The sequence below is a fragment of the Microchirus variegatus genome (assembly GCF_963457635.1).
Source record: "Microchirus variegatus genome assembly, chromosome: 5".
NCBI classification, from domain to species: Eukaryota; Metazoa; Chordata; class Actinopteri; order Pleuronectiformes; family Soleidae; genus Microchirus; species Microchirus variegatus.
The window spans coordinates 34,725,633-34,752,563 of NC_139806.1; the positions used below are offsets into that span (position 1 = coordinate 34,725,633).

The 26,931-nt window shown below is 32.7% G+C and overlaps 1 protein-coding gene across 1 annotated transcript in view; it reads right to left on the reverse strand.

Moving 5' to 3' along the window:
- Positions 1-739: 739 nt before the first annotated feature.
- abi3bpa (ABI family, member 3 (NESH) binding protein a) overlaps positions 740-26,931 on the reverse strand; it is a gene marked incomplete at its 5' end in the record, with an annotated part of 52,806 nt that continues 26,614 nt past the window's right edge. The window contains 10 exons of the mRNA XM_083889448.1: positions 740-3,661; positions 12,107-12,229; positions 13,115-13,273; positions 13,383-13,412; positions 14,946-15,025; positions 19,741-19,846; positions 21,843-22,052; positions 22,196-22,285; positions 23,541-23,663; positions 25,631-25,693. Of these exons, the coding sequence (XP_083745574.1) occupies positions 3,546-3,661; positions 12,107-12,229; positions 13,115-13,273; positions 13,383-13,412; positions 14,946-15,025; positions 19,741-19,846; positions 21,843-22,052; positions 22,196-22,285; positions 23,541-23,663; positions 25,631-25,693 (1,100 nt within the window). The 3' untranslated portion in view covers positions 740-3,545. The remainder of the gene's footprint in view (positions 3,662-12,106; positions 12,230-13,114; positions 13,274-13,382; positions 13,413-14,945; positions 15,026-19,740; positions 19,847-21,842; positions 22,053-22,195; positions 22,286-23,540; positions 23,664-25,630; positions 25,694-26,931) is intronic.

Consider the following 26,931-nt stretch of genomic DNA (forward strand, 5'->3'; position numbering starts at 1 on the left):
TGTATCAGACCATCTGTGGACACTGCCTGGTATACATTCTATATTTCACATCATATACATATATGAAATGTTGAATACTGTGCAAACTGCGACTGCTAATAAACCCGTAGGGCCAGCAGAAGGTCAATTCTGCATGTCTGTGTTCTAGAGCTGCAACTAACGATTATTTTGGTAATCGATTAATCTGTCGATTATTTTCTCGATGAATCGTTTAGTTCAGGGGTTCTCAAAGTTTTGATACCTGAGGGCCAATTTAGGAACCCAACATTGGACTGAGGGCCGCCAAAGGGAAAAAAACAGATCGAAATCCCATTTAACTATGGCGTCCAAAATTTGACAAAACCGACATACTATACTACGTTGTCCAAAATGTGACAATTTCTTTTTTTTTTTTTTTTTTTTCCAAAATTTGACAAAAACGTCATACTATACTATGTTGCTCAAAATTGTAAAAAAATTTGGGGAAAAAAATGTTGGTCCAAAATTTGACAAAAACGTTGGACAATACTATGGCGTCCCAAATTTGACAATTTTTTTCCAAAAAAAATTCGGTCCAAAATTTTCCAAAAATACATACTATACTGTCGTCCAAAATGTGACAATTTTTTTTTTTTTTTAATTTTGTTCCAAAATTTGACAAAAACGTCATACTATACTATGTTGTTCAAAATTGTAAAAAAAAATTCCAAAAAAAATTCGGTCCAAAGTTTTACAAAATTTTGGACCATACTATACTATGTCGTCCAAAACGTGACAATTTTTTTTTCTTTTTAATTTTGTTCCAAAATTTGACAAAAACGTCGTACTATACTATGTTGTTCAAAATTGTACAATTTTTTTCAAAAAAAAATTCGGTCCAAAATTTTACAAAAACGGCATACTATACTATGTCGTCTAAAATGTGACAATTTCATTTTCTTTTTAATTTTGTTCCAAAATTTGACAAAAACGTCATACTATACTATGTTGTTCAAAAATGTAAAAAAAATTTCAAAATAAATTTCGTTCCAAAATTTTACAAAAACGGCATACTATAACTATGTCGTCCAAAATGTGAAAAAAAAAATTTTATTTTTATTTTTTTTCCAAAATTTGACAAAAACGTCGTACTATACTATGGTGTTCAAAATTGTAAAAGTTTTTTCAAAAAAAATTTCGGTCCAAAATTTTACAAAAACGGCATACTATACTATGTCGTCCAAAATGTGACAATTTTTTTTTCTTTTTAATTTTGTTCCAAAATTTGACAAAAACGTCATACTATACTATGGTGTTCAAAATTGTAAAAAAAAATTCAAAAAAAATTTCAGTCCAACATTTTACAAAAACGTCATACTATACTATGTCGTCCAAAATGTGACAATTTTTTTTTCTTTTTAATTTTGTTCCAAAATTTGACAAAAACGTCATACTATACTATGTTGTTCAAAAATGTACAATTTTTTTCAAAAGAAATTTCGTTCCAAAATTTTACAAAAACGGCATACTATAACTATGTCGTCCAAAATGTGAAAAAAAAAAAATTTATTTTTAATTTTTTTCCAAAATTTGACAAAAACGTCGTACTATACTATGGTGTTCAAAATTGTCCAAGTTTTTTCAAAAAAAATTTCGGTCCAAAATTTTACAAAAACGGCATACTATACTATGTCGTCCAAAATGTGACAATTTTTTTTTCTTTTTAATTTTGTTCCAAAATTTGACAAAAACGTCATACTATACTATGTTGTTCAAAAATGTACAATTTTTTTCAAAAGAAATTTCGTTCCAAAATTTTACAAAAACGGCATACTATAACTATGTCGTCCAAAATGTGAAAAAAAAAAATATTATTTTTAATTTTTTTCCAAAATTTGACAAAAACGTCGTACTATACTATGGTGTTCAAAATTGTCCAAGTTTTTTTCAAAAAAAATTTCGGTCCAAAATTTTACAAAAACGGCATACTATACTATGTCGTCCAAAATGTGACAATTTTTTTTTCTTTTTAATTTTGTTCCAAAATTTGACAAAAACGTCATACTATACTATGGTGTTCAAAATTGTAAAAAAAAATTCAAAAAAAATTTCAGTCCAACATTTTACAAAAACGTCATACTATACTATGTCGTCCAAAATGTGACAATTTTTTTTTCTTTTTAATTTTGTTCCAAAATTTGACAAAAACGTCATACTATACTATGTTGTTCAAAAATGTACAATTTTTTTCAAAAGAAATTTCGTTCCAAAATTTTACAAAAACGGCATACTATAACTATGTCGTCCAAAATGTGAAAAAAAAAATATTATTTTTAATTTTTTTCCAAAATTTGACAAAAACGTCGTACTATACTATGGTGTTCAAAATTGTCCAAGTTTTTTCAAAAAAAATTTCGGTCCAAAATTTTACAAAAACGGCATACTATACTATGTCGTCCAAAATGTGACAATTTTTTGGGAAAAAATGTAAATGCCAAAATTTGACAAAAAAGTCATACTATACTGTGTCAGTATGTCATCCAAAATTTGATGACATAGTTAATACAGTTGTACAGTTTACACTTATTGGTCTGTATCCAGTAATGTCCAATAAACATTTAACAAGCTTAGTAGCTCCTGGATTAAAACTATCAACTGTAATTCATTGCGGGGCCGCCAGAAATGTTTCTGCGGGCCGCCATTGGCCCCCGGGCCGCACTTTGAGAACCAATGGTTTAGTTCATAAAATGTCAGAAAATTAAAAAAAAAACGTTTATCAGTGTTTGTCAAAGCTGGAAATGACGATGTTCTCTAAAGTCTTGTTTTGTCCACAAACCAAAATTATTCAGTTTTAATGATTTCTGAAGAAAATATTCACATTTAAGAAGCTTAAAACAATCAGGAATCTTGTTTTAATCATGAAAAAAAGCTTCAAACCGATTATCGATTATCAAAATAGTTGACGATTAATTTAGTAATCGATTTATAATCGATTCGTCGATTAATCGTTTAAGCTCTACTGTGTTTCCATAGACCAAGTGCACAATGGAAGTATGATCGGCACCTTTTTCCGTATACAACTTACTTGAGTGTGTGCTCACTGACATGCAACTACGAGCGACAATTTTTTACTTTCTCGTCTCAAAAGCCCAAGCAACACAAAAACATTCAATAACGAAACCACTGATAAATAATATCATACACATTATTACACATTGGGAGCCAGCTTCCCAATTATAATTTTTTTTTTTTCCTGTGATTACTGTATGTTCAACATTTTTTGGCCGCGTTGTTTTTGTCTTGTGCGTCGTGACGCATTTTTTCGATAAATAGAGAAAAATTAAGACCGATGTTACAAAAGCACTCGATTGAGTTTTGTGTAATAGTCCTATAAAAGGTTCAGGTTCCTGGGAGAGGAGGCTGATTTCAAACAGACAATGTCCATGGTAACATGATAAAAGAAGACCACCTTCCTCCACACACACACAGACGGACGTCTTCTTCTTCTTCTTCTTCTTCTTCTTCTTCTTCTTCTTCTTCTTCCTCAACAGCGAGGAGGTCATTCTGCTGACCAGCTGTGTGAGATCTTACCACCTCCCAGGTATGGGTGTGCCACACTCGTACCAGCCCACGTAGGTAACGTGTGACTTTCCTCCGATCTCTCCAAAGTGGACGGGTTCTTGTCTCATTGCTCTGAAGTATCCTGGTTCAACGACACACAAACAGAGAGAATAATTTAGAATTTGCGATAGTTGGAGAATCAAGAATAAAATACGAAATTAAAATATCGCTTCACACATGGGCATGTGGTTAGGGTTGCAACGACTAATTGGTGAAACAGCTAGATAAGTCAGCAACTAGTTTTTGGGATCTACTAATTCAGGTGACGGTGGATCGGTCATAGATCGAGTTTCAGCCTCTTAAAGGTGAATATTTCTTTCTCTTCTCTACAAATGTATATGTATGAGAACATTTGAGGGCATCAACATTTTCAGGTTTGAAAATCATCTTTCATCCGCTCTGTCTTATGCTTTATGGGCCTTTAAGGACTAATCTATTTGCCAGATTATGATATAAATTATTATTCTTAGTTCCATCCTGGCACTAGTTTAAAAAAGTATTACATTCAGAAAGTTGCGGTATATTAAAATATTTTCCGCTTCTACTTTCATGTTTGTAGAGAACAGAGAATATGCAGCACACAACAGATGTGTCCAGGTCTTTAAAGTTTATTTTTTTTAATTTATTTATTATTTTTTTATTGTTTATTAATAATAATATTATTATTGTTATTATTATTATTATAATTTCTTTCTCTTCTTTTTTTTTTTAATACCCAAAAAGAAAATTGTGAACTGTAAGACCGAGGATTAGTATCTTCATATGTTATCCGAATCATTTTCTTTTGAGGAATAAAAAGATATTGAAAAAAAAAAAAAAAGAAAAAAAAAGGACATACTGTACTATGTCGTCCAAAAAAACAAAAACAAAAAAAACACATACTATACTATGTCGTCCAAAAATAAATAGATAAATAAAATGACATACTATACTATGTTGTCCAAAAAACAAACAAAAAAAAGACATACTATACTATGTCGTCGAAAAAAATAAAAAAAATAAAACAACATACTATACTATGTCGTCGAAAAAAATAAAATAAATAAAACGACATACTATACTATGTCGTCGAAAAAAAATAAAAAAAATAAAACGACATACTATACTATGTCGTCGAAAAAAACAAACAAAAAAAACGACATACTATACTATGTCGTCCAAGAAAAATAAAAAAAATGAAACGACATACTATACTATGTCGCCCAAAAAAAAAAAAATAAAACGACATACTATACTATGTCGTCCAAAAACACAAACAAAAAAAACGACATAATATACTGTCGTCCCAAAAAAAACAAAAAAAAACAACATACTATACTATGTCGTCCAAAAAAAATAAAAAAGTAAAACGACATACTATACTATGTCGTCCAACAAAACAAACAAAAAAAACGACATAATATACTGTCGTCCAAAAAAAGAAAAGAAAAAACGACATACTATACTATGTCGTCCAAAAAAAACAAAAACAAAAAAAAACGACATACTATACTATGTCGTCCAAAAAAAACAAAAAAACGACATACTATACTATGTTGTCCAAACAAAACAAAAACAAAAAAAAACACATACTATACTGTCGTCCAAGAAAAATTAAAAAAATAAAACGACATACTATACTATGTCGTACAAAAAAACAAACAAAAAAAACCGACATACTATACTATGTCGTCCAAAAATAAATAAATAAATAAAACGACATACTATACTATGTCGTCCAAAAATAAATAAATAAATAAAACGACATACTATACTATGTCGTCCAACAAAACAAACAAAAAAATACGACATACTATACTATGTCGTCCAAAAAAAACAAACAAAAAAACCAACATACTATACTATGTCGTCCAACAAAACAAACAAAAAAAAACGACCTACTATATTATGTCGTCCAAAAAAACAAACAAAAAAATACGACATACTATACTATGTCGTCCAAAAATAAATAAATAAATAAAACGACATACTATACTATGTCGTCCAACAAAACAAACAAAAAAAAACGACATACTATACTATGTCGTCCAAAAATAAATAAATAAATAAAACGACATACTATACTATGTCGTCCAAAAATAAATAAATAAATAAAACGACATACTATACTATGTCGTCCAACAAAACAAACAAAAAAATACGACATACTATACTATGTCGTCCAAAAAAAACAAACAAAAAAACCAACATACTATACTATGTCGTCCAACAAAACAAACAAAAAAAAACGACCTACTATATTATGTCGTCCAAAAAAACAAACAAAAAAATACGACATACTATACTATGTCGTCCAACAAAACAAACAAAAAAATACGACATACTATACTATGTCGTCCAACAAAACAAACAAAAAAAAACGACCTACTATATTATGTCGTCCAAAAAAAACAAACAAAAAAACCAACATACTATACTATGTCGTCCAACAAAACAAACAAAAAAATACGACATACTATACTATGTCGTCCAACAAAACAAACAAAAAAAAACGACCTACTATACTATGTCGTCCAAAAAAAACAAACAAAAAAACCAACATACTATACTGTCGTCCAACAAAACAAACAAAAAAAAACGACCTACTATATTATGTCGTCCAAAAAAACAAACAAAAAAATACGACATACTATACTATGTCGTCCAACAAAACAAACAAAAAAATACGACATACTATACTATGTCGTCCAAAAAAAACAAACAAAAAATATGACATACTATACTATGTCGTCCAAAAAAAACAGACAAAAAAAAACACATACTATACTATGTCGTCCAAAAAAAACAAACAAAAAAAACACATACTATACTATGTCGTCCAACAAAACAAACAAAAAAAAACGACCTACTATATTATGTCGTCCAAAAAAAACAAACAAAAAAACCAACATACTATACTATGTCGTCCAACAAAACAAACAAAAAAAAACGACCTACTATACTATGTCGTCCAAAAAAAACAAACAAAAAAACCAACATACTATACTGTCGTCCAACAAAACAAACAAAAAAAAACGACCTACTATATTATGTCGTCCAAAAAAACAAACAAAAAAATACGACATACTATACTATGTCGTCCAAAAAAAACAAACAAAAAATATGACATACTATACTATGTCGTCCAAAAAAAACAGACAAAAAAAAACACATACTATACTATGTCGTCCAAAAAAAACAAACAAAAAAAACACATACTATACTATGTCGTCCAAAAAAAACAGACAAAAAAAAAGACATACTATACTATGTCGTCCAAAAAAACAAAAACACAGACTATACTTTGTCGTCCAAAATAAATAAATAAATAAAACGACATACTATACTGTCGTCCAAAAAAAACAAAAAAAAACGACATACTATACTATGTCGTCCAAAAAAACAAAAACACATACTATACTTTGTCGTCCAAAATAAATAAATAAATAAAACACATACTATACTGTCGTCCAAAAAAAACAAAAAAAAACGACATACTATACTATGTCGTCCAAAAAATAAAAAATAAATAAAACGACATACTATACTCTCGTCCAAAAAAACAAAAAATCTACATACTATACTGTCGTCCAAAAAACAAACAAAAAAAACGACATACTATACTATGTCGCCCAAAAAAAACAAAAACAAAAAAAACACATACTATACTATGTTGTCCAAAAAAACAAACAAAAAAATACGACATACTATACTATGTCGTCCAAAAAAACAGACAAAAAAAAACACATACTATACTATGTCGTCCGAAAAACAAACAAAAAAAACGACATACTATACTATGTCGCCCAAAAAAAACAAAAACAAAAAAAAACACATACTATACTGTGTCGTCCAAAAAAACAAACAAAAAAATACGACATACTATACTATGTCGTCCAAAAAAACAGACAAAAAAAAACACATACTATACTATGTCGTCCAAAAAAAACAAAAACAAAAAAAAACACATACTATACTATGTCGTCCAAAAAAACAAACAAAAAAATATGACATACTATCCTGTCGTCCACAAAAAAAAACAAAAAAAAACACATACTATACTTTGTCGTCCAAAAAAAATAAATAAATAAAACGACATGCTATACTGTCGTCCAAAAAAAACAACAAAAAAACGACATACTATACTGTCGTCCAAAAAATAAAAAATAAATAAAACGACATACTATACTGTCGTCCAAAAAAACAAAAAAAAACGACATACTATACTATGTCGTCCAAAAAATAAAAAATAAATAAAATGACATACTATACTGTCGTCCAAAAAAAACAACAAAAAAACGACATACTATACTATGTCGTCCAAAAAATAAAAAATAAATAAAACGACATACTATACTATGTCGTCCAAAAAAAGCAAAAACAAAAAAAACACATACTATACTATGTCGTCCAAAAAAAATAAATAAATAAAACGACATACTATACTGTCGTCCAACAAAACAAACAAAAAAAAACGACATACTATACTATGTCGTCCAAAAAAAACAAACAAAAAAATACGACATACTATACTATGTCGTCCCAAAAAACAAAAAAAAATACGACATACTATACTATGTCGTCCAAAAAAAACAAAAACAAAAAAAAACACATACTATATTTTGTCGTCCAAAAAAAATAAATAAATAAACCGACATACTATACTATGTCGTCCAAAAAAACAAACAAAAAAAAAGACATACTATACTATGTCGTCCAAAAAAATAAAAAAATAAAACGACATACTATACTATGTCGTCCCAAAAAACAAACAAAAAAATACGACATACTATACTATGTGGTCCAAAAAAAACAAACAAAAAATACGACATACTATACTATGTCGTCCAAAAAAAACAAAAACAAAAAAAACACATACTATACTTTGTCGTCCAAAAATAAATAAATAAATAAAACGACATACTATACTATGTCGTCCAACAAAACAAACAAAAAAATACGACATACTATACTATGTCGTCCAAAAAAAACAAACAAAAAAAACACATACTATACTATGTCGTCCAAAAATAAATAAATAAATAAAACGACATACTATACTATGTCGTCCAACAAAACAAACAAAAAAATACGACATACTATACTATGTCGTCCAAAAAAAACAAACAAAAAAACCAACATACTATACTATGTCGTCCAACAAAACAAACAAAAAAAAACGACCTACTATATTATGTCGTCCAAAAAAACAAACAAAAAAATACGACATACTATACTATGTCGTCCAAAAATAAATAAATAAATAAAACGACATACTATACTATGTCGTCCAACAAAACAAACAAAAAAAAACGACATACTATACTATGTCGTCCAAAAATAAATAAATAAATAAAACGACATACTATACTATGTCGTCCAAAAATAAATAAATAAATAAAACGACATACTATACTATGTCGTCCAACAAAACAAACAAAAAAATACGACATACTATACTATGTCGTCCAAAAAAAACAAACAAAAAAACCAACATACTATACTATGTCGTCCAACAAAACAAACAAAAAAAAACGACCTACTATATTATGTCGTCCAAAAAAACAAACAAAAAAATACGACATACTATACTATGTCGTCCAACAAAACAAACAAAAAAATACGACATACTATACTATGTCGTCCAACAAAACAAACAAAAAAAAACGACCTACTATATTATGTCGTCCAAAAAAAACAAACAAAAAAACCAACATACTATACTATGTCGTCCAACAAAACAAACAAAAAAATACGACATACTATACTATGTCGTCCAACAAAACAAACAAAAAAAAACGACCTACTATACTATGTCGTCCAAAAAAAACAAACAAAAAAACCAACATACTATACTGTCGTCCAACAAAACAAACAAAAAAAAACGACCTACTATATTATGTCGTCCAAAAAAACAAACAAAAAAATACGACATACTATACTATGTCGTCCAACAAAACAAACAAAAAAATACGACATACTATACTATGTCGTCCAACAAAACAAACAAAAAAAAACGACCTACTATATTATGTCGTCCAAAAAAAACAAACAAAAAAACCAACATACTATACTATGTCGTCCAACAAAACAAACAAAAAAAAACGACCTACTATACTATGTCGTCCAAAAAAAACAAACAAAAAAACCAACATACTATACTGTCGTCCAACAAAACAAACAAAAAAAAACGACCTACTATATTATGTCGTCCAAAAAAACAAACAAAAAAATACGACATACTATACTATGTCGTCCAAAAAAAACAAACAAAAAATATGACATACTATACTATGTCGTCCAAAAAAAACAGACAAAAAAAAACACATACTATACTATGTCGTCCAAAAAAAACAAACAAAAAAAACACATACTATACTATGTCGTCCAAAAAAAACAGACAAAAAAAAAGACATACTATACTATGTCGTCCAAAAAAACAAAAACACAGACTATACTTTGTCGTCCAAAATAAATAAATAAATAAAACGACATACTATACTGTCGTCCAAAAAAAACAAAAAAAAACGACATACTATACTATGTCGTCCAAAAAAACAAAAACACATACTATACTTTGTCGTCCAAAATAAATAAATAAATAAAACACATACTATACTGTCGTCCAAAAAAAACAAAAAAAAACGACATACTATACTATGTCGTCCAAAAAATAAAAAATAAATAAAACGACATACTATACTCTCGTCCAAAAAAACAAAAAATCTACATACTATACTGTCGTCCAAAAAACAAACAAAAAAAACGACATACTATACTATGTCGCCCAAAAAAAACAAAAACAAAAAAAACACATACTATACTATGTTGTCCAAAAAAACAAACAAAAAAATACGACATACTATACTATGTCGTCCAAAAAAACAGACAAAAAAAAACACATACTATACTATGTCGTCCGAAAAACAAACAAAAAAAACGACATACTATACTATGTCGCCCAAAAAAAACAAAAACAAAAAAAAACACATACTATACTGTGTCGTCCAAAAAAACAAACAAAAAAATACGACATACTATACTATGTCGTCCAAAAAAACAGACAAAAAAAAACACATACTATACTATGTCGTCCAAAAAAAACAAAAACAAAAAAAAACACATACTATACTATGTCGTCCAAAAAAACAAACAAAAAAATATGACATACTATCCTGTCGTCCACAAAAAAAAACAAAAAAAAACACATACTATACTTTGTCGTCCAAAAAAAATAAATAAATAAAACGACATGCTATACTGTCGTCCAAAAAAAACAACAAAAAAACGACATACTATACTGTCGTCCAAAAAATAAAAAATAAATAAAACGACATACTATACTGTCGTCCAAAAAAACAAAAAAAAACGACATACTATACTATGTCGTCCAAAAAATAAAAAATAAATAAAATGACATACTATACTGTCGTCCAAAAAAAACAACAAAAAAACGACATACTATACTATGTCGTCCAAAAAATAAAAAATAAATAAAACGACATACTATACTATGTCGTCCAAAAAAAGCAAAAACAAAAAAAACACATACTATACTATGTCGTCCAAAAAAAATAAATAAATAAAACGACATACTATACTGTCGTCCAACAAAACAAACAAAAAAAAACGACATACTATACTATGTCGTCCAAAAAAAACAAACAAAAAAATACGACATACTATACTATGTCGTCCCAAAAAACAAAAAAAAATACGACATACTATACTATGTCGTCCAAAAAAAACAAAAACAAAAAAAAACACATACTATATTTTGTCGTCCAAAAAAAATAAATAAATAAACCGACATACTATACTATGTCGTCCAAAAAAACAAACAAAAAAAAAGACATACTATACTATGTCGTCCAAAAAAATAAAAAAATAAAACGACATACTATACTATGTCGTCCCAAAAAACAAACAAAAAAATACGACATACTATACTATGTGGTCCAAAAAAAACAAACAAAAAATACGACATACTATACTATGTCGTCCAAAAAAAACAAAAACAAAAAAAACACATACTATACTTTGTCGTCCAAAAAAAATAAATAAATAAAACGACATACTATACTATGTCGTCCAAAAAAAACAAAAAAAAACACATACTATACTATGTCGTCCAAAAAAAAACAAAACAAAAGAAACCGCCATACTATACTATGTCGTCCAAAAAAATAAAATAAATAAAACGACATACTATACTATGTTGTCCAAAAAAAACAAAAACAAAAAAAAACACATACTATACTATGTTGTACAAAAATAAATAAATAAATAAAACGACATACTATACTATGTCGTCCGAAAAAAACACAAAACAAAACGACATACTATACTATGTCGTCCAAAAAAATAAATAAAAATAAAACGACATACTATACTATGTTGTCCAAAAAAACAAAAAATAAAAAAAAATAAAAGTTGACATTTCCAATACATAAGGGAGCTTGTTCTAAGTTGAGTCACGATCTAAAATGTTTGTGTCTAGAAACAATGGCAACCATCAAAATTGCATGATATTCAATCATAACAATACCTAGCTTGCTTGGTAGCTGGTCAGCAAACATCTGGGTGCCAGTCCGTCCATCCAGGAAGGAGTCTACAAACTGACAATGGTCCTCGCCATGACCCGTCTGATCGCCGATGTTGTAGAACTTGCCTGCACAGATGGAAGAGGAGGTGTCTTCAATATGATTATTGTATCACATAATCCCAGAGGCGGGAGGAAGAAGTCATTGTTTTGCAAGTCTCAAGTGTTTGCCCTCGAGTCCAATCCAATCCACTTTATTTATAAAGCACTAGTTTAACAACAGTCATTTGTTTTAACGTATATTTTTATGTTTTTGTTGTGTCAAATCCATTTATTTACCATACACTTGTTGATTCTTGTAGGATTCATGTAGAATTTTCTAGATCCGCCCACTGGTGTGAAGCATCTCCTTGTTTTTGAAACCTATTCTAAAGTACAATTCCATAAAACTCTCTTCTTCTGAAACAACAGGTTACAATTATTATGACTTTATTCTCGTATGTTTACGACTTTAATCTCATAAATTGAACAAATCTGTCTTTGGTATATTTTTTTTGTTTGTTTGACAGTTTCTTTTTCATTGGTCGTCCTGCAATTTCATTGGACGGATACTTAATAAAATACTTTTTAGTCTTTGGGTTTTGGGGAAAGTTGCAAGTCTTTTTAAGTCAAAAGCCTCAAGTTGAAGTCACTGATATGAAAATCCAAGTCGAGTTGCAAGTCTCTTTGTCGAGTCGAATCTAAAATCATCCAAATTCGGTCCAGTTCCAAGTCATGTGACTCGAGTCCAGACATCTGCGTAATCCAGCTTCAATATGACGAAGTGTGAAACTCCATCTGTTTTACTGTGTTCCCCACTGTGAACATTTCAGTCACATTACACCACCTGGATATTTATGCCAAAGATGCACAAAGAAGAACATCCAAGAACATTTTTCCTAAGTGCTTTATAATATAACGTGTGTGACCCCGTGGACCCTAAGCAGCTGCTGGGTTCACACTCTGTGAATTTACCGTTGAGCGAGTCACTCAGGTAGATTTTGTATCTCAGCGAGTTGCAGAGCTGGATCCCGACAAACTTCCGGTACCAGGTTCTCTTGACAAACTGCTTTCCGTTGCACTCGGAGTAGGCGTCGGATTTGAATGGGAACTGAGTCCAGATAGCGTCTTTGCCTGCGAGGAAATCATTACAAACATATAGGCTTAATTTACATGATGCAAAACACATTTTAGCCACCTAAGCTTTTTCTGGAATGCATAAGAATACACAACAATACAATACCTGGAACGTATTCACTCACTCTTGGATCCGCTACAAGTGTGAGAGAAAGTTACAGTGAATAACATCATCGGAAACAATGAAAAATGAAATGCAGCTTTTGCAGGAGAGAAAATCCAAACTTCTATTAGGGCTAATTTTTTACTTTGGCAGCCTTCCAATGCAAGAGGGTGGGCTTTGATTGCACAAGGGCAAGAGGCCAGTTAAGCAATGCATTCCCTTCTAAGTGTCAATGGGAGTTTAGAAATCACAATATTTACTCAACTAAGGGCCATAACCTCAGCTGCTTTTATCCAATCCACTCCAGTCCATTTTTATTTATAAAGCACATTTTTAAACCACAGGGTGGACCACAAATGCAGTGCACACCATGCAAAATCAAACATTCTATCAGTGGTGCAAATGTAACCTTAGTCCTTGGATCACTAGGTGGAGAACTAGCTGTACACCTCAAGTCTTGTTTAAATCAGGGGTTCTCAAAGTTATGATACCTCAGGGCCAATTTAGGAACCCAACATTGGACTGAGGGCCGCCAAAGGGAAAAAAAGTGAAAGAAATCCCATTTAACTATGGCGTCCAAAATTTGACAAAACCGACATACTATACTATGTTGTTCCAAAATTTTACAATATTTGGGGAAAAAAGTTTTTGGTCCAAAATTTGACAAAAACGTCATACTATACTATGTTGTTCAAAATTGTACAATTTTTTGGGGAAAAAAATGTTGGTCCAAAATTTGACAAAAACGTTGTACAATACTATGGCGTCCCAAATATTTGACAAATTTTTTCAAAAAAAAATTTGGTCCAAATTTTGACAAAAATTACATATGCCGTTCCAAATTTCAAAAAAAAAATAAAAAAAATTTTGGTTCAAAATTTGACAAAAACGTCATACTATACTATGTCGTCCAAAATGTGACATTTTTTTGGGAAAAAATGTAAATGCCAAAATTTGACAAAAACGTCATACTATACTATGTTGTTCAAAATGTGACAATTTTTGGGGAAAAAAAATGTTGGTCCAAAATTTGAAAGAAATGACAATACTATGGCGTCCCAAATTTGACAAATTTTTTCAAGAAAAAATTTGGTCCAAATTTTGACAAAAATTACATATGCCGTTCCAAATTTGACAATTTTTTTCAAAAAAAATTTCGGTCCAAAATTTTACAAAAACGTCATACTATACTATGTCGTCCAAAATGTGACAATTTTTTGGGAAAAAATGTAAATGCCAAAATTTGACAAAAACGTCATACTGTGTAACTATGTCATCCAAAATTTGATGACATAGTAAATATAGTTGTACAGTTTACACTTATTGGTCTGTATCCAGTAATGTCCAATAAACATTTAACAAGCTTAGTAGCTCCTGGATTAAAACTATCAACTGTAATTCATTGCGGGGCCGCCAGAAATGTTTCTGCGGGCCGCCATTGGCCCTCGGGCCGCACTTTGAGAACCAATGGTTTAAATCATTAGACAAACACGTGTTTAACAGCCCACCATTAACATCGAGTAAACACTTCAGTCCGCTGATGTGACTGTAATGTGTTAAACTTGCCTGATTCTGTGTTGAAGGACACAGGATCAGTGGACGGTCCAGTTCCTAGCTCATTCTTTGGCGTGACTTTGAATTCATAACTGAAATAGAACAATTATTAAGAGGTTACACACAGGGAATAAGAAATAAGCTGAACCTTTCAATCTGAATTATCCCCAAAAACTGTGATGCAGAGTGTATTTTATGTATGGGTTACACACTTCTATCCATATCACTCTCTCTCTCTCACTCACACACACACACACACACACACACACACACACACATTATTGTACGTGCTGCATACTGAGGACTGGGTTGCTGACAAAGTGAGGACCAGCATTTCCACTTTATAAATCAACACAATTACAAATATCTGCTTCATGAATGACATCTACAAAGAACTACTGGTTGCAGTACCATAAAATGTCTGCAGGTGGAGCCCCAGAGCAAAAAGATTTTATTTATTTTTTTTAATTTTTGGTCCAAAATTTGACAAAAACGTCATACTATACTGTCGTCCAAAATTTGAATAAAAAAATTTGGTCCTAAATTTGACAAAAACGTCATACTATACTGTCGTCCAAAATTTGAAAAAAAAAATTTGGTCCTAAATTTGACAAAAACGTCATACTATACTATGTCATCCAAAATGTGAAAAAAATGTTTGGTCCAAAATTTGACAAAAACGTCATACTATACTATGTTGTCCAAAATTTAAAAAAAAAATTTGGTCCAAAATTTGACAAAAACGTCATACTATACTATGTCGTCCAAAATGTGAAAAAAAAAAATTTGGTCCAAAATTTGACAAAATCGTCATACTATATACTATGTCGTCCAAAATGTGAAAAAAAAAATTTGTTCCAAAATTTGACAAAAACGTCATACTATACTATGTTGTCCAAAATTTGAAAATAAAAATCTGGTCCAAAATTTGACAAAAACGTCATACTATACTGTCGTCCAAAATTTGAAAAAAAGAAATTTGGTCCTAAATTTGACAAAAACGTCATACTATACTGTCGTCCAAAATTTGAAAAAAAAATCTGGTCCTAAATTTGACAAAAACGTCATACTATACTATGTCATCCAAAATGTGAAAAAAATAGTTTGGTCCAAAATTTGACAAAAACGTCATACTATACTATGTTGTCCAAAATTTAAAAAAAAAAATTTGGTCCAAAATTTGACAAAAACGTCATACTATACTATGTCGTCCAAAATGTGAAAAAAAAAAATTTGTCCAAAATTTGACAAAATCGTCATACTATACTATGTCGTCCAAAATGTGAAAAAAAAAATTTGTTCCAAAATTTGACAAAAACGTCATACTATACTATGTTGTCCAAAATTTGAAAATAAAAATCTGGTCCAAAATTTGACAAAAACGTCATACTATACTGTCGTCCAAAATTTGAAAAATAAAATTTGGTCCTAAATTTGACAAAAACGTCATACTATACTATGTCGTCCAAAATGTGAAAAAAAAAAGTTTGGTCCAAAATTTGACAAAAACGTCATACTATACTATGTTGTCCAAAATTTGAAAAAAAAATTTGGTCCAAAATTTGACAAAAACGTCATGTGAAAAAAAAAAAAATTGTCCAAAATTTGACAAAATCGTCATACTATACTATGTCGTCCAAAATGTGAAAAAAAAAATTTGTTCCAAAATTTGACAAAAACGTCATACTATACTATGTTGTCCAAAATTTGAAAAAAAAAATCTGGTCCTAAATTTGACAAAAACGTCATATCATACTATACTATGTCGTCCAAAATGTGAAAACAAAAATTTGGTCCAAAATTTGACAAAAACGTCATACTATACTATGTCATCCAAAATGTGAAAAAAAAAAGTTTGGTCCAAAATTTGACAAAAACGTCATACTATACTATGTTGTCCAAAATTTGAAAATAAAAATCTGGTCCAAAATTTGACAAAAACGTCATACTATACTGTCGTCCAAAATTTGAAAAAAAAAATTTGGTCCAAAATTTGACAAAAACGTCATACTATACTATGTCGTCCAAAATTTGAAAAAAAAAAGTTTGGTCCAAAATTTGACAAAAACGTCATACTATACTGTCGTCCAAAATTTGAAAAAAAAAATTTGTTCCTAAATTTGACAAAAACGTCATACTATACTATGTCGTCCAAAATGTGAAAACAAAAATTTGGTCCAAAATTTGACAAAAACGTCATACTATACTATGTTGTCCAAAATTTGAAAACAAAAATTTGGTCCAAAATTTGACAAAAACGTCATGTGAAAAAAAAAAAATTGTCCAAAATTTGAGAAAATCGTCATACTATACTATGTCGTCCAAAATGTGAAAAAAAAAATTTGTTCCAAAATTTGACAAAAACGTCATACTATACTATGTTGTCCAAAATTTGAAAACAAAAATTTGGTCCAAAATTTGACAAAAACGTCATGTGAAAAAAAAAAGAATTGTTCAAAATTTGACAAAATCGTCATACTATACTATGTCGTCCAAAATGTGAAAAAAAAAATTTGTTCCAAAATTTGACAAAAACGTCATACTATACTATGTTGTCCAAAATTTGAAAAAAAAAATCTGGTCCTAAATTTGACAAAAACGTCATACTATACTATGTCGTCCAAAATGTGAAAACAAAAATTTGGTCCAAAATTTGACAAAAACGTCATACTATACTATGTCATCCAAAATGTGAAAAAAAAAAGTTTGGTCCAAAATTTGACAAAAACGTCATACTATACTATGTTGTCCAAAATTTGAAAATAAAAATCTGGTCCAAAATTTGACAAAAACGTCATACTATACTGTCGTCCAAAATTTGAAAAAAAAAATTTGGTCCTAAATTTGACAAAAACGTCATACTATACTATGTCGTCCAAAATGTGAAAAAAAAAAGTTTGGTCCAAAATTTGACAAAAACGTCATACTATACTATGTTGTCCAAAATTTGAAAACAAAAATTTGGTCCAAAATTTGACAAAAACGTCATGTGAAAAAAAAAAATTGTCCAAAATTTGAGAAAATCGTCATACTATACTATGTCGTCCAAAATGTGAAAAAAAAAATTTGTTCCAAAATTTGACAAAAACGTCATACTATACTATGTTGTCCAAAATTTGAAAAAAAAAATCTGGTCCTAAATTTGACAAAAACGTCATACTATACTATGTCGTCCAAAATGTGAAAACAAAAATTTGGTCCAAAATTTGACAAAAACGTCATACTATACTATGTCATCCAAAATGTGAAAAAAAAAAGTTTGGTCCAAAATTTGACAAAAACGTCATACTATACTATGTTGTCCAAAATTTGAAAACAAAAATTTGGTCCAAAATTTGACAAAAACGTCATACTATACTATGTCGTCCAAAATGTGAAAAAAAAAAATTTGTCCAAAATTTGACAAAATCGTCATACTATACTATGTCGTCCAAAATGTGAAAAAAAAAATTTGTTCCAAAATTTGACAAAAACGTCATACTATACTATGTTGTCCAAAATTTGAAAATAAAAATCTGGTCCAAAATTTGACAAAAACGTCATACTATACTATGTCATCCAAAATGTGAAAAAAAAAAGTTTGGTCCAAAATTTGACAAAAACGTCATACTATACTATGTTGTCCAAAATTTGAAAACAAAAATTTGGTCCAAAATTTGACAAAAACGTCATGTGAAAAAAAAAAAATTGTTCAAAATTTGACAAACTCGTCATACTATACTATGTCGTCCAAAATGTGAAAAAAAAAATTGTTCCAAAATTTGACAAAAACGTCATACTATACTATGTTGTCCAAAATTTGAAAAAAAAAATCTGGTCCAAAATTTGACAAAAAAACGTCATACTATACTGTCGTCCAAAATTTGAAAAAAAAAATTTGTTCCTAAATTTGACAAAAACGTCATACTATACTATGTCGTCCAAAATGTGAAAACAAAAATTTGGTCCAAAATTTGACAAAAACGTCATACTATACTATGTCGTCCAAAATGTGAAAAAAAAAAATTGTCCAAAATTTGAAAGAATCGTCATACTATACTATGTAAAATGTGAAAAAAAAAATTTGTTCCAAAATTTGACAAACACGTCATACTATATACTATGTCGTCCAAAATTTGAAAAAAAAAATCTGGTCCAAAATTTGACAAAAACGTCATACTATACTATGTCGTCCAAAATGTGAAAACAAAAATTTGGTCCAAAATTTGACAAAAACGTCATACTATACTATGTCGTCCAAAATTTTAATTTTTGTTTTGACAAATTGAGTATAGCATGTTATAACAACCTAAGAAAGTGATTTGAATTAAAACAAAGTGAGGACCGGCCAAAATGACCTCACTTTGTTGGTTAAAAACCCTCACTGGTCCTCAGTATGCCGCAAGTACCAGAACACACACACACACACACACACACTTACACAGAGGAAAAGAAAAGAGAACTCATGCTTATCCCACGTGCTGAATTAAACCTAGCCCACAGAAGGGTGGGTTCTGGTCAGACTTTTGAGACTCCAGACCAGATGTTGAAATTAGATTTTAAAAAAGACAAAAACAAAAAAACCTCTAAAAGTTACTCCACCCATATTCTCTTAGCTTTTGTGTCACTTTGACAATTTTGTAAGTGCAAATCCAAACATGACTCATTGCTGAGACTACCAATGAACCTTTGGTGCAATTTAACACTTTTGCACAAGGAACGGAATCAAAGCCTCACAGTCACGTTAACCTGGCGGCTGTTCCCAGTAACGAGAGAAGGAACTGTTAAGGCAATGGCAGGTTTTTTTCAGTCTCAGCCATATATATACCTGCTTTCTGGCTGGAGATTCTCTACGGCTGTGTGTGTCTGGTTGGTCGTCTGTATGGACACCTCCTCTCCATTTGGTCCTTTAGTTGTAGACTCAACTTCATATTCTGACAGAAGGAGGCAGAAAAAGCTTTTAGGGTGTAACCAAGTGGACGAGCAATCATGACGTCGCCCATAAGAAATCTGAAATGTGAATCTCAAGATTCATGATTTGGCTGGAGCCATGTGGATGTTTTGCAAATGGGAGTTCACAGACGTCACCTGCCAGCAGGCTCATATTTACAATACCAGCAGTCTGTCATACTGGTGTCCACTCAAATGTGCTGTACTTCATAATCTAGTTTCCTCTTAAAGGTCCCATATTATACCCTATTAACCCAAGTTAAACTAGGTCCTGGTGCCCTAATGAACATGTCTGTGTCATGCTTAGTCGCCACTTATCACCTATTGTCATGCACCGTCGTCACAACCCCCGCTCCATATACCCCATAGTAATGTCCGTTTACCTGTTGTTACTGAGTTTCACCGTGATGAATAGAGTGACCACGATTTTGGCTTCTCGCGATCATAAAAACATTAAAATCGAAAAAAAACGATTAAGTAAATAAGTATTAAGTATGTAAATTCCCATGCTAGAAAAAGACCCTGAACGCACCAGTGTTACTGCGGCTGAAAGTGACGTGTGTGGATCAACAACACAAGGACAGAACGTGGAAACACGACAGAAAGGCAGCCTTTGGTTGAGAAGAAATGTAGGACAACATCTACATCTTTCTGCAGTGCTTTCAAACGCGTGCTCCTCATATCACCGATCCACACACGCCACTCGCTAACCGCAGGCACGTAACTGGTGCGTTCAAGGTGTCCCTCCAGCATAGGAATTTACACACACGATCAACAACAAAGTGCTTGTGAAGCTTGTGAACATTTTTTTCATAAATAAAATATATCCACTGGACACAAAAATTCTCTGAGGCTGGAAGTTTGTGTAAAACACTGTGCTCCGCTGTGCAGCCACTCTTCCTCCCTCGCCTGCACTCTCGTATTTCACAGGGACAAGGGGGAGCTACGGTGGAGCTGTGAAGTACTCTGCCTGGCGGGGTGCCAACATTCACGGTCAAATGTCCGCACTGTCTTCACTTGGTCAGGAGGTGTAAACATCGCATGTTTTATCGCCTATACTTAGACAAAGTGGAACCACTAAAACATGATTGAGTCTTGTTTTTTTTACATTTTGGGGACTGGTATGGCCCACTGAGTCCCAAATATAAGTACCAAAAGATTAAAAAGTTGATTTTGCACAATAGGGGACCTTTAATGGGAACATGTTTTAGAAAAAATACCCCATGTTCTATTGAAGAACACCAAAGACTAGCAATTGAGACCATTTACTCCCCAGGTAAAATTTTACCATAATATATACTATACAGGAGTTGTCTCCTGGTGACTATTCAATATATTTTTACTTCCCGATAAGCTTCGGCAGCAAATCCAAAAGCCATGACCTTTTTTTGTATGTTCTACGGATGCATCCAATGAAAATGACTCTGTACGCAATTGGACAGACCTGCAACATAACAACAGAGAACGAGTCAAGATGCGATGTAGCAAAATCAAATTGCAGGAGGACTACGCTGGGTTCGCCCAGTGAGATCTGGGGTTAGGGTCTATTAGTAAAAAGTGGTATGGTCCAGGTGCTCGAGCTTCCTCCTACAATCAGACGACAAAGATTGGGGTTAATGGGTATGTTTGGATCTATGTATAGACGGATAGGACTGGTGTTAAAAGCTGATTAAAACGTTTTTTTCCCCTCTTTTCTGGAAGGTAAGTGATCAAATGATGTATCAGATGGCTCATTTTGCCATAATGCCTTCTTCTTCATTTCCTCTTCTACTATTCTTGCAACTACTTATCAAGTATAATTGGCCATTTCTTTTCAAGGACTGTTCAAGATGTTTATTTTTAAAAAAACAAGTCTAGACTTGGAGGATCCAAGCACATGGACACAATTTAATCCCCGGTGTCTCAGTGTGAGCAAACCAGACTCCTGTCTACCTAATAAAGTCTATATATATAGTCTGATATTAGCCTCTTATACTATACCTGTGGTCTCATTGTCTGATTTTGTCCAGTTCAGAATGACAAAGTATGGGCAACCCTCTACGGTCACCACGGTGAGGTTGGTGGGTGGTATGCGGGGAGGGCTAGTCACGTTCAGATCGTTGCCCTCCTCATCAGGGAAATAAGCCATGGAGGAGGTGATGGAGCATGGCTCTTCTGCTGTTTTCCCTGTTTGGTAGGTTACATGTGGACCTGTAGACATGTACAATAAAAATATAAGTTATACGTGTGTATTTTTTTTATTATTTATTAAGTAGTGAGTCATTTGGCTTAGAGAGAGAATGATGATGATTTCCACAATGAAAGCTTTAAACTGACAGTCCGAGATATCTCACCTATGAAGCGCTTCTTGCCAGTGATGTCGACATCGGACGTAGGCAGGGGCCTAAACATGGACGAGTTTTCGTATACTTCGAAATGACTGCCTGAAAAGGAATCAGTGGTGAGGAGTTATGATGATATTTGATGTGCCAACAGTCCCTGACAACTCTGTCTGTCTTCAGTTTTACAGCTCTGGGCATCCACCAGCCCACACAGCCCCAGCTGTGAGCCTGCACTGAGGCTTTTCCACGACTCTTAACGTGAAACATCTTTTTTCTTTTTTTTACTAATTTTTTACTTTTTTAGCCATTGGTTCTCAAAGTGCGGCCCGGGGGCCAATGGCGGCACGCTGAAACATTTCTGGCAGCTCGCAGTGTATTACAGTTGATGTACTAAGCTTGTTAAATGTTTATTGGACATTACTGGATACAGACCAATAAGTGTAAACAAAAATACTGGGTATTTACCTGGTTTCTATATGGTGAATTTTAGTGAAATGTGTTACTTGGTATTAACCTGTAATTAGAAGGTAAGAACAATGGCCAAAATACTGGGTAATTACCCAGTAAATTATAAAGCGTTATTATATTAATGCTTAAATTACATTACATTAACGCTTATATTACTTAACGTCAAATTTTGGCATTTACATTTTTTCCCAAAAAATTGTCACATTTTGGACGACATAGTATAGTATGACGTTTTTGTAAAATTTTGGACCGAAATTTTTTTGGAATTTTTTTTTTAAAATTTGGAACGGCATATGTAATTTTTGTCAAAATTTGGACCAAATTTTTTTTTGAAAAAATTTGTCAAATTTGGGACACCATAGTATTGTACAACATTTTTGTCAAATTTTGGACCAACATTTTTTTTCCCCAAAAATTTTACAATTTCGAACAACATAGTATAGTATGACGTTTTTGTCAAATTTTGGAACAAAATAAATTAAAAAAAAATTGTCAAATTTTGGACAACGTAGTATAGTATGACGTTTTTGTCAAATTTTAGACCAAAAACTTTTTTCCCCAAATATTGTAAAATTTTGGAACAACATAGTATAGTATGTCGGTTTTGTCAAATTTTGGACGCCATAGTTAAATGGGATTTCTTTCAGTTTTTTTCCTTTGGCGGCCCTCAGTCCAATGTTGGGTTCCTAAATTGGCCCTCAGGTATCAAAACTTTGAGAACCCCTGCTCATAGCCAATATTATTAACGTGCATATATTGACTCATACCCATAAACTACTTATTCGGTTATACAGTGTATACTGCAACACCAAATGTTAGTGCTCAATTTATATCCAGGCATAAAAAGCAGTTCATCTTGACACTTATTTAAAACTTCTGCTACTCATACTGTTGACTGCTGGGGCAGAGGTGGTTGTCTGCTGTCTACGCTCTTGCTTGGGCTTGGCTGTGACTCGAGGGAATGGCTTCAAGATGGACTCCTTGTCTCCCTGTTTCAGGTCCATGGGTTTATCTGAGGATAGAGGGGGGAGAAGGAGGAGGGAAAATAGATCAGTTCTTCGCCCTCGTCATCCTCTGACTCACAATCGCACACAGTTGTGGTCCATCTGCTCTGGCCATCTTCACCGATCAACTCTGCGGCCTTTTCCTGGCTGCCGAAAGATCAGGGATTGCTTGTTGAGCAATATCTCTCTGAGCTCTTTGAAGGGGAAAAGGTCTGCCTGGATATATCTGCTGAGTCATAGGATGCCCAGATGCTCAGAGCCATGAACTTATCAACACGCTCGACGACGCACACAGTCTGTGTTCGCTGCAAAAACAGTAAGCGAGTCCAGAAAAAACCCTTTGGTATCAAGGCCTGCTGATGTGAGCTGTTTTTGTTTTAGCCTTAAGTATACACCGCAAATACCATTCAATCTGTTTTGACAGTTGTAGTTTCCTTTTTTTTTTTTATTTGCAGATGAACTGCAATTAAAAAAAGGACACACGTGGTATAAGCGGCTAAAGGGAACAAAACACAGCTTTGAGCACTTCAAAAAGCTTACCACATACATGCTACTTGTCATTTGTTTGATGAGAACGAAAACAAAACATAAAAAAAACAGATGTCACGCCATAACATCTTTGCTAGCTATCCTGATTAACACCATAACAGTTATGGTTTTAGTAAGGTCTCGCTGTTTCATAGGGTCTCTACTCTGCGTCAAAATACGCTGACCAGGTATGTGTTGCAGCTTCACGCTAAATCTAAAGGCCACATTATACTTCTCCGACTGCGTATGCGTTATCCGACTGCGTCACCACGGAGACGCCTCGAGCCTTTATACTTCTGCGTCGTGGTGACGGACACGCGCTGCAATTTCCCGCCCGATCAGTAGGGGTGGCTGCGCAATGTTGTTGTGCTTCAGGCTACAGTGAGCAATGGCGTCCGAGAAAGAAAGAGAGAGAAAGACTGTTGTTGTTGAAACAGTGGCCGTTTGTCACTTTTCTGTGTGACGGAACGCAGTTTTAAGATAATTTGAGGCGAGAAATCGGCCATTTAGAGTCTAAACATGTGCTGTGTGTGTTAAGATATGACGTATTTATAGTTTGGCAGCGGCGTTATCGGCGGGGATGAGCTCCGCCTCTGTGGACGCTCGGTGCTCACTGTGAGCCGGCACAAAGCAGCTTAGCTCGGCCTGTCCTGAGGACCAATCGCAGCTCTTGCCGTCTCCGTTGTCCCTTGACGGAGTGACGGACACTTAAAAAATATTTCGTGCAGTCGGAGACGACGCAGAGGCTCTTCTACAGGCTCTGCGTTGACACAGAGGACTCTGCGTAACCTACGCAGAGCACTTTACGCAGAAGTATAAATTGGGCTTAACTCTAATAATTACTTATTAATTAAGCTATTTCACAAATGTATAATTTGCACATTATAAGTGCAACACGTGGAAAATTCCATTCCAAAATCAATTTAATGTTTTTGATACTAATTTAATTAAATAACAACAGTTTTGCTTGTGAAATGTTTATTGGACATTACTGGATACAGACCAATAAGTGTAAACTGTACAACTAAATAAAAATAAATAAAAAAAATAAATAAAATTATTACAAATGGGATTTCTATATATTTTTTTTTTTCCTTTGGCAGCCCTCAGTCCAACGTTGGGTTCCTAAATTGGCCCTCAGGTATCAAAACTTTGAGAACCCCTGGTTTAGATGCTCCATTCACACACTTTTGGACACAGATTACACACCAAACTCCAGAAATCGTGACAATGTGATTTGACTTGGATATAAACGATGGGGACTCAATACTTGATGTGGACTGAGGGTTTAGTGACTCAACTACAATGCTGTTTCCTACATGGAAATTAAAATGGTTTATAGAGTGGTGGAAGGCATAAAGTAATGTAATATGTGTGTCATAATAGTACTAAAAGAAAGGTGTGGCAGTGTTCAGTAGTCAGCACATCCATCACTGTTGCCACTTACCATTGTCAGTGGGTTTCCCAACCTGGTTGGGTCTCTTGTTGACAGGAATAGAGGGACGCCGAACTGCAGAGAATTATGGGAAACAACAAGATTAGAACCCCCCTCTGAGATAGAACAGCCGGCAGTTGAAACCGAAGAACAGATGCAAAACTGAAAAACAAGTGTGTTTGGTTATTTTAATGATGTTGAAAGAATGTCAAGGTTATAGATTAAAGAAAGAGGGAGACATTTAGCCAGGGTGGAGGGCTGCAGAAACACTGTGCTGAAAAAAAGAGTATACAAACACATGAAACAAGCAACAATAAAGCACATAAAGCCATGGCTAGCATGTGAGACGCTTGAGTCACTTTGTTGTTTGACATATTTGAATCAATAAATAATTGCTTCAGCCTCTCATCCTAAAATACCAACGATAAAAAAAAGAAAAACATGAAACCAAAGCACAAAGTTCAGTACCTGTTTTTGTTGTTGTTTTTGCTCCATTCTACAAAACTCTGTTGGCTCTGATGCAGTTTTACCACCAAACGTTTAACTCAATCTTTTCATCTCAAAAAGTACAATGACATAAAGTTCAAGCCAAGCAACGTGATGGAGACCAGACCACTGGTTTAACGAGGACAACAAATGAGTTGGCTTCGAGAAATGTGATCCCATGGAAGAATAGTCCGTTGCTACGAATTGTCAAACTCCAATTTGTCAGCGTAAGTGTTCTGCCATGACTTCATGTTGTTAGCTGAGCAAAATCTTCCTAAATCTTTGTTTTGATATCTCGGAGGAGATCGGGAAGCTCTTGGTTTTGTAGCTTTCTGAGGTGATTTTATGACAAGGGTTAATTTCCCAAGGATCAGTTCCCAGTGCAAAAGATTCAACAATTGTCTGATTATCAAGGCCACCCCCACCCACCCCCACAGCTGCATAAATCAGTGCGCTTTGGCATCTACCCATGAGAGAACAGAGTTGAGGTTAACACGACGAACTGAAATAATGTCAGGTCGCACTGATTAGTGAGACCCTGACTCACTCATGGCACAACTGACAGATAATGACTAACAGATGCTTATATGTAAATCCATACAATTGGTGCAGCCAGTCAAAAGAATGTAATAGGTTCCCAGGTATGTGAAGTATAAAGGTATGACATCTGGACAGGGTGAGTTCATGGTTAACTTGGCAGGGGGGTTCCAGCCAATGTGATGTAATGTCAACAATAACACATCTACACTGTATGCTCCGTCAACAGTTAAACCAGCTTTGAAAGTATCTGACGTACCAAAGGCATCGGACTCAGATGTGTGATTTAA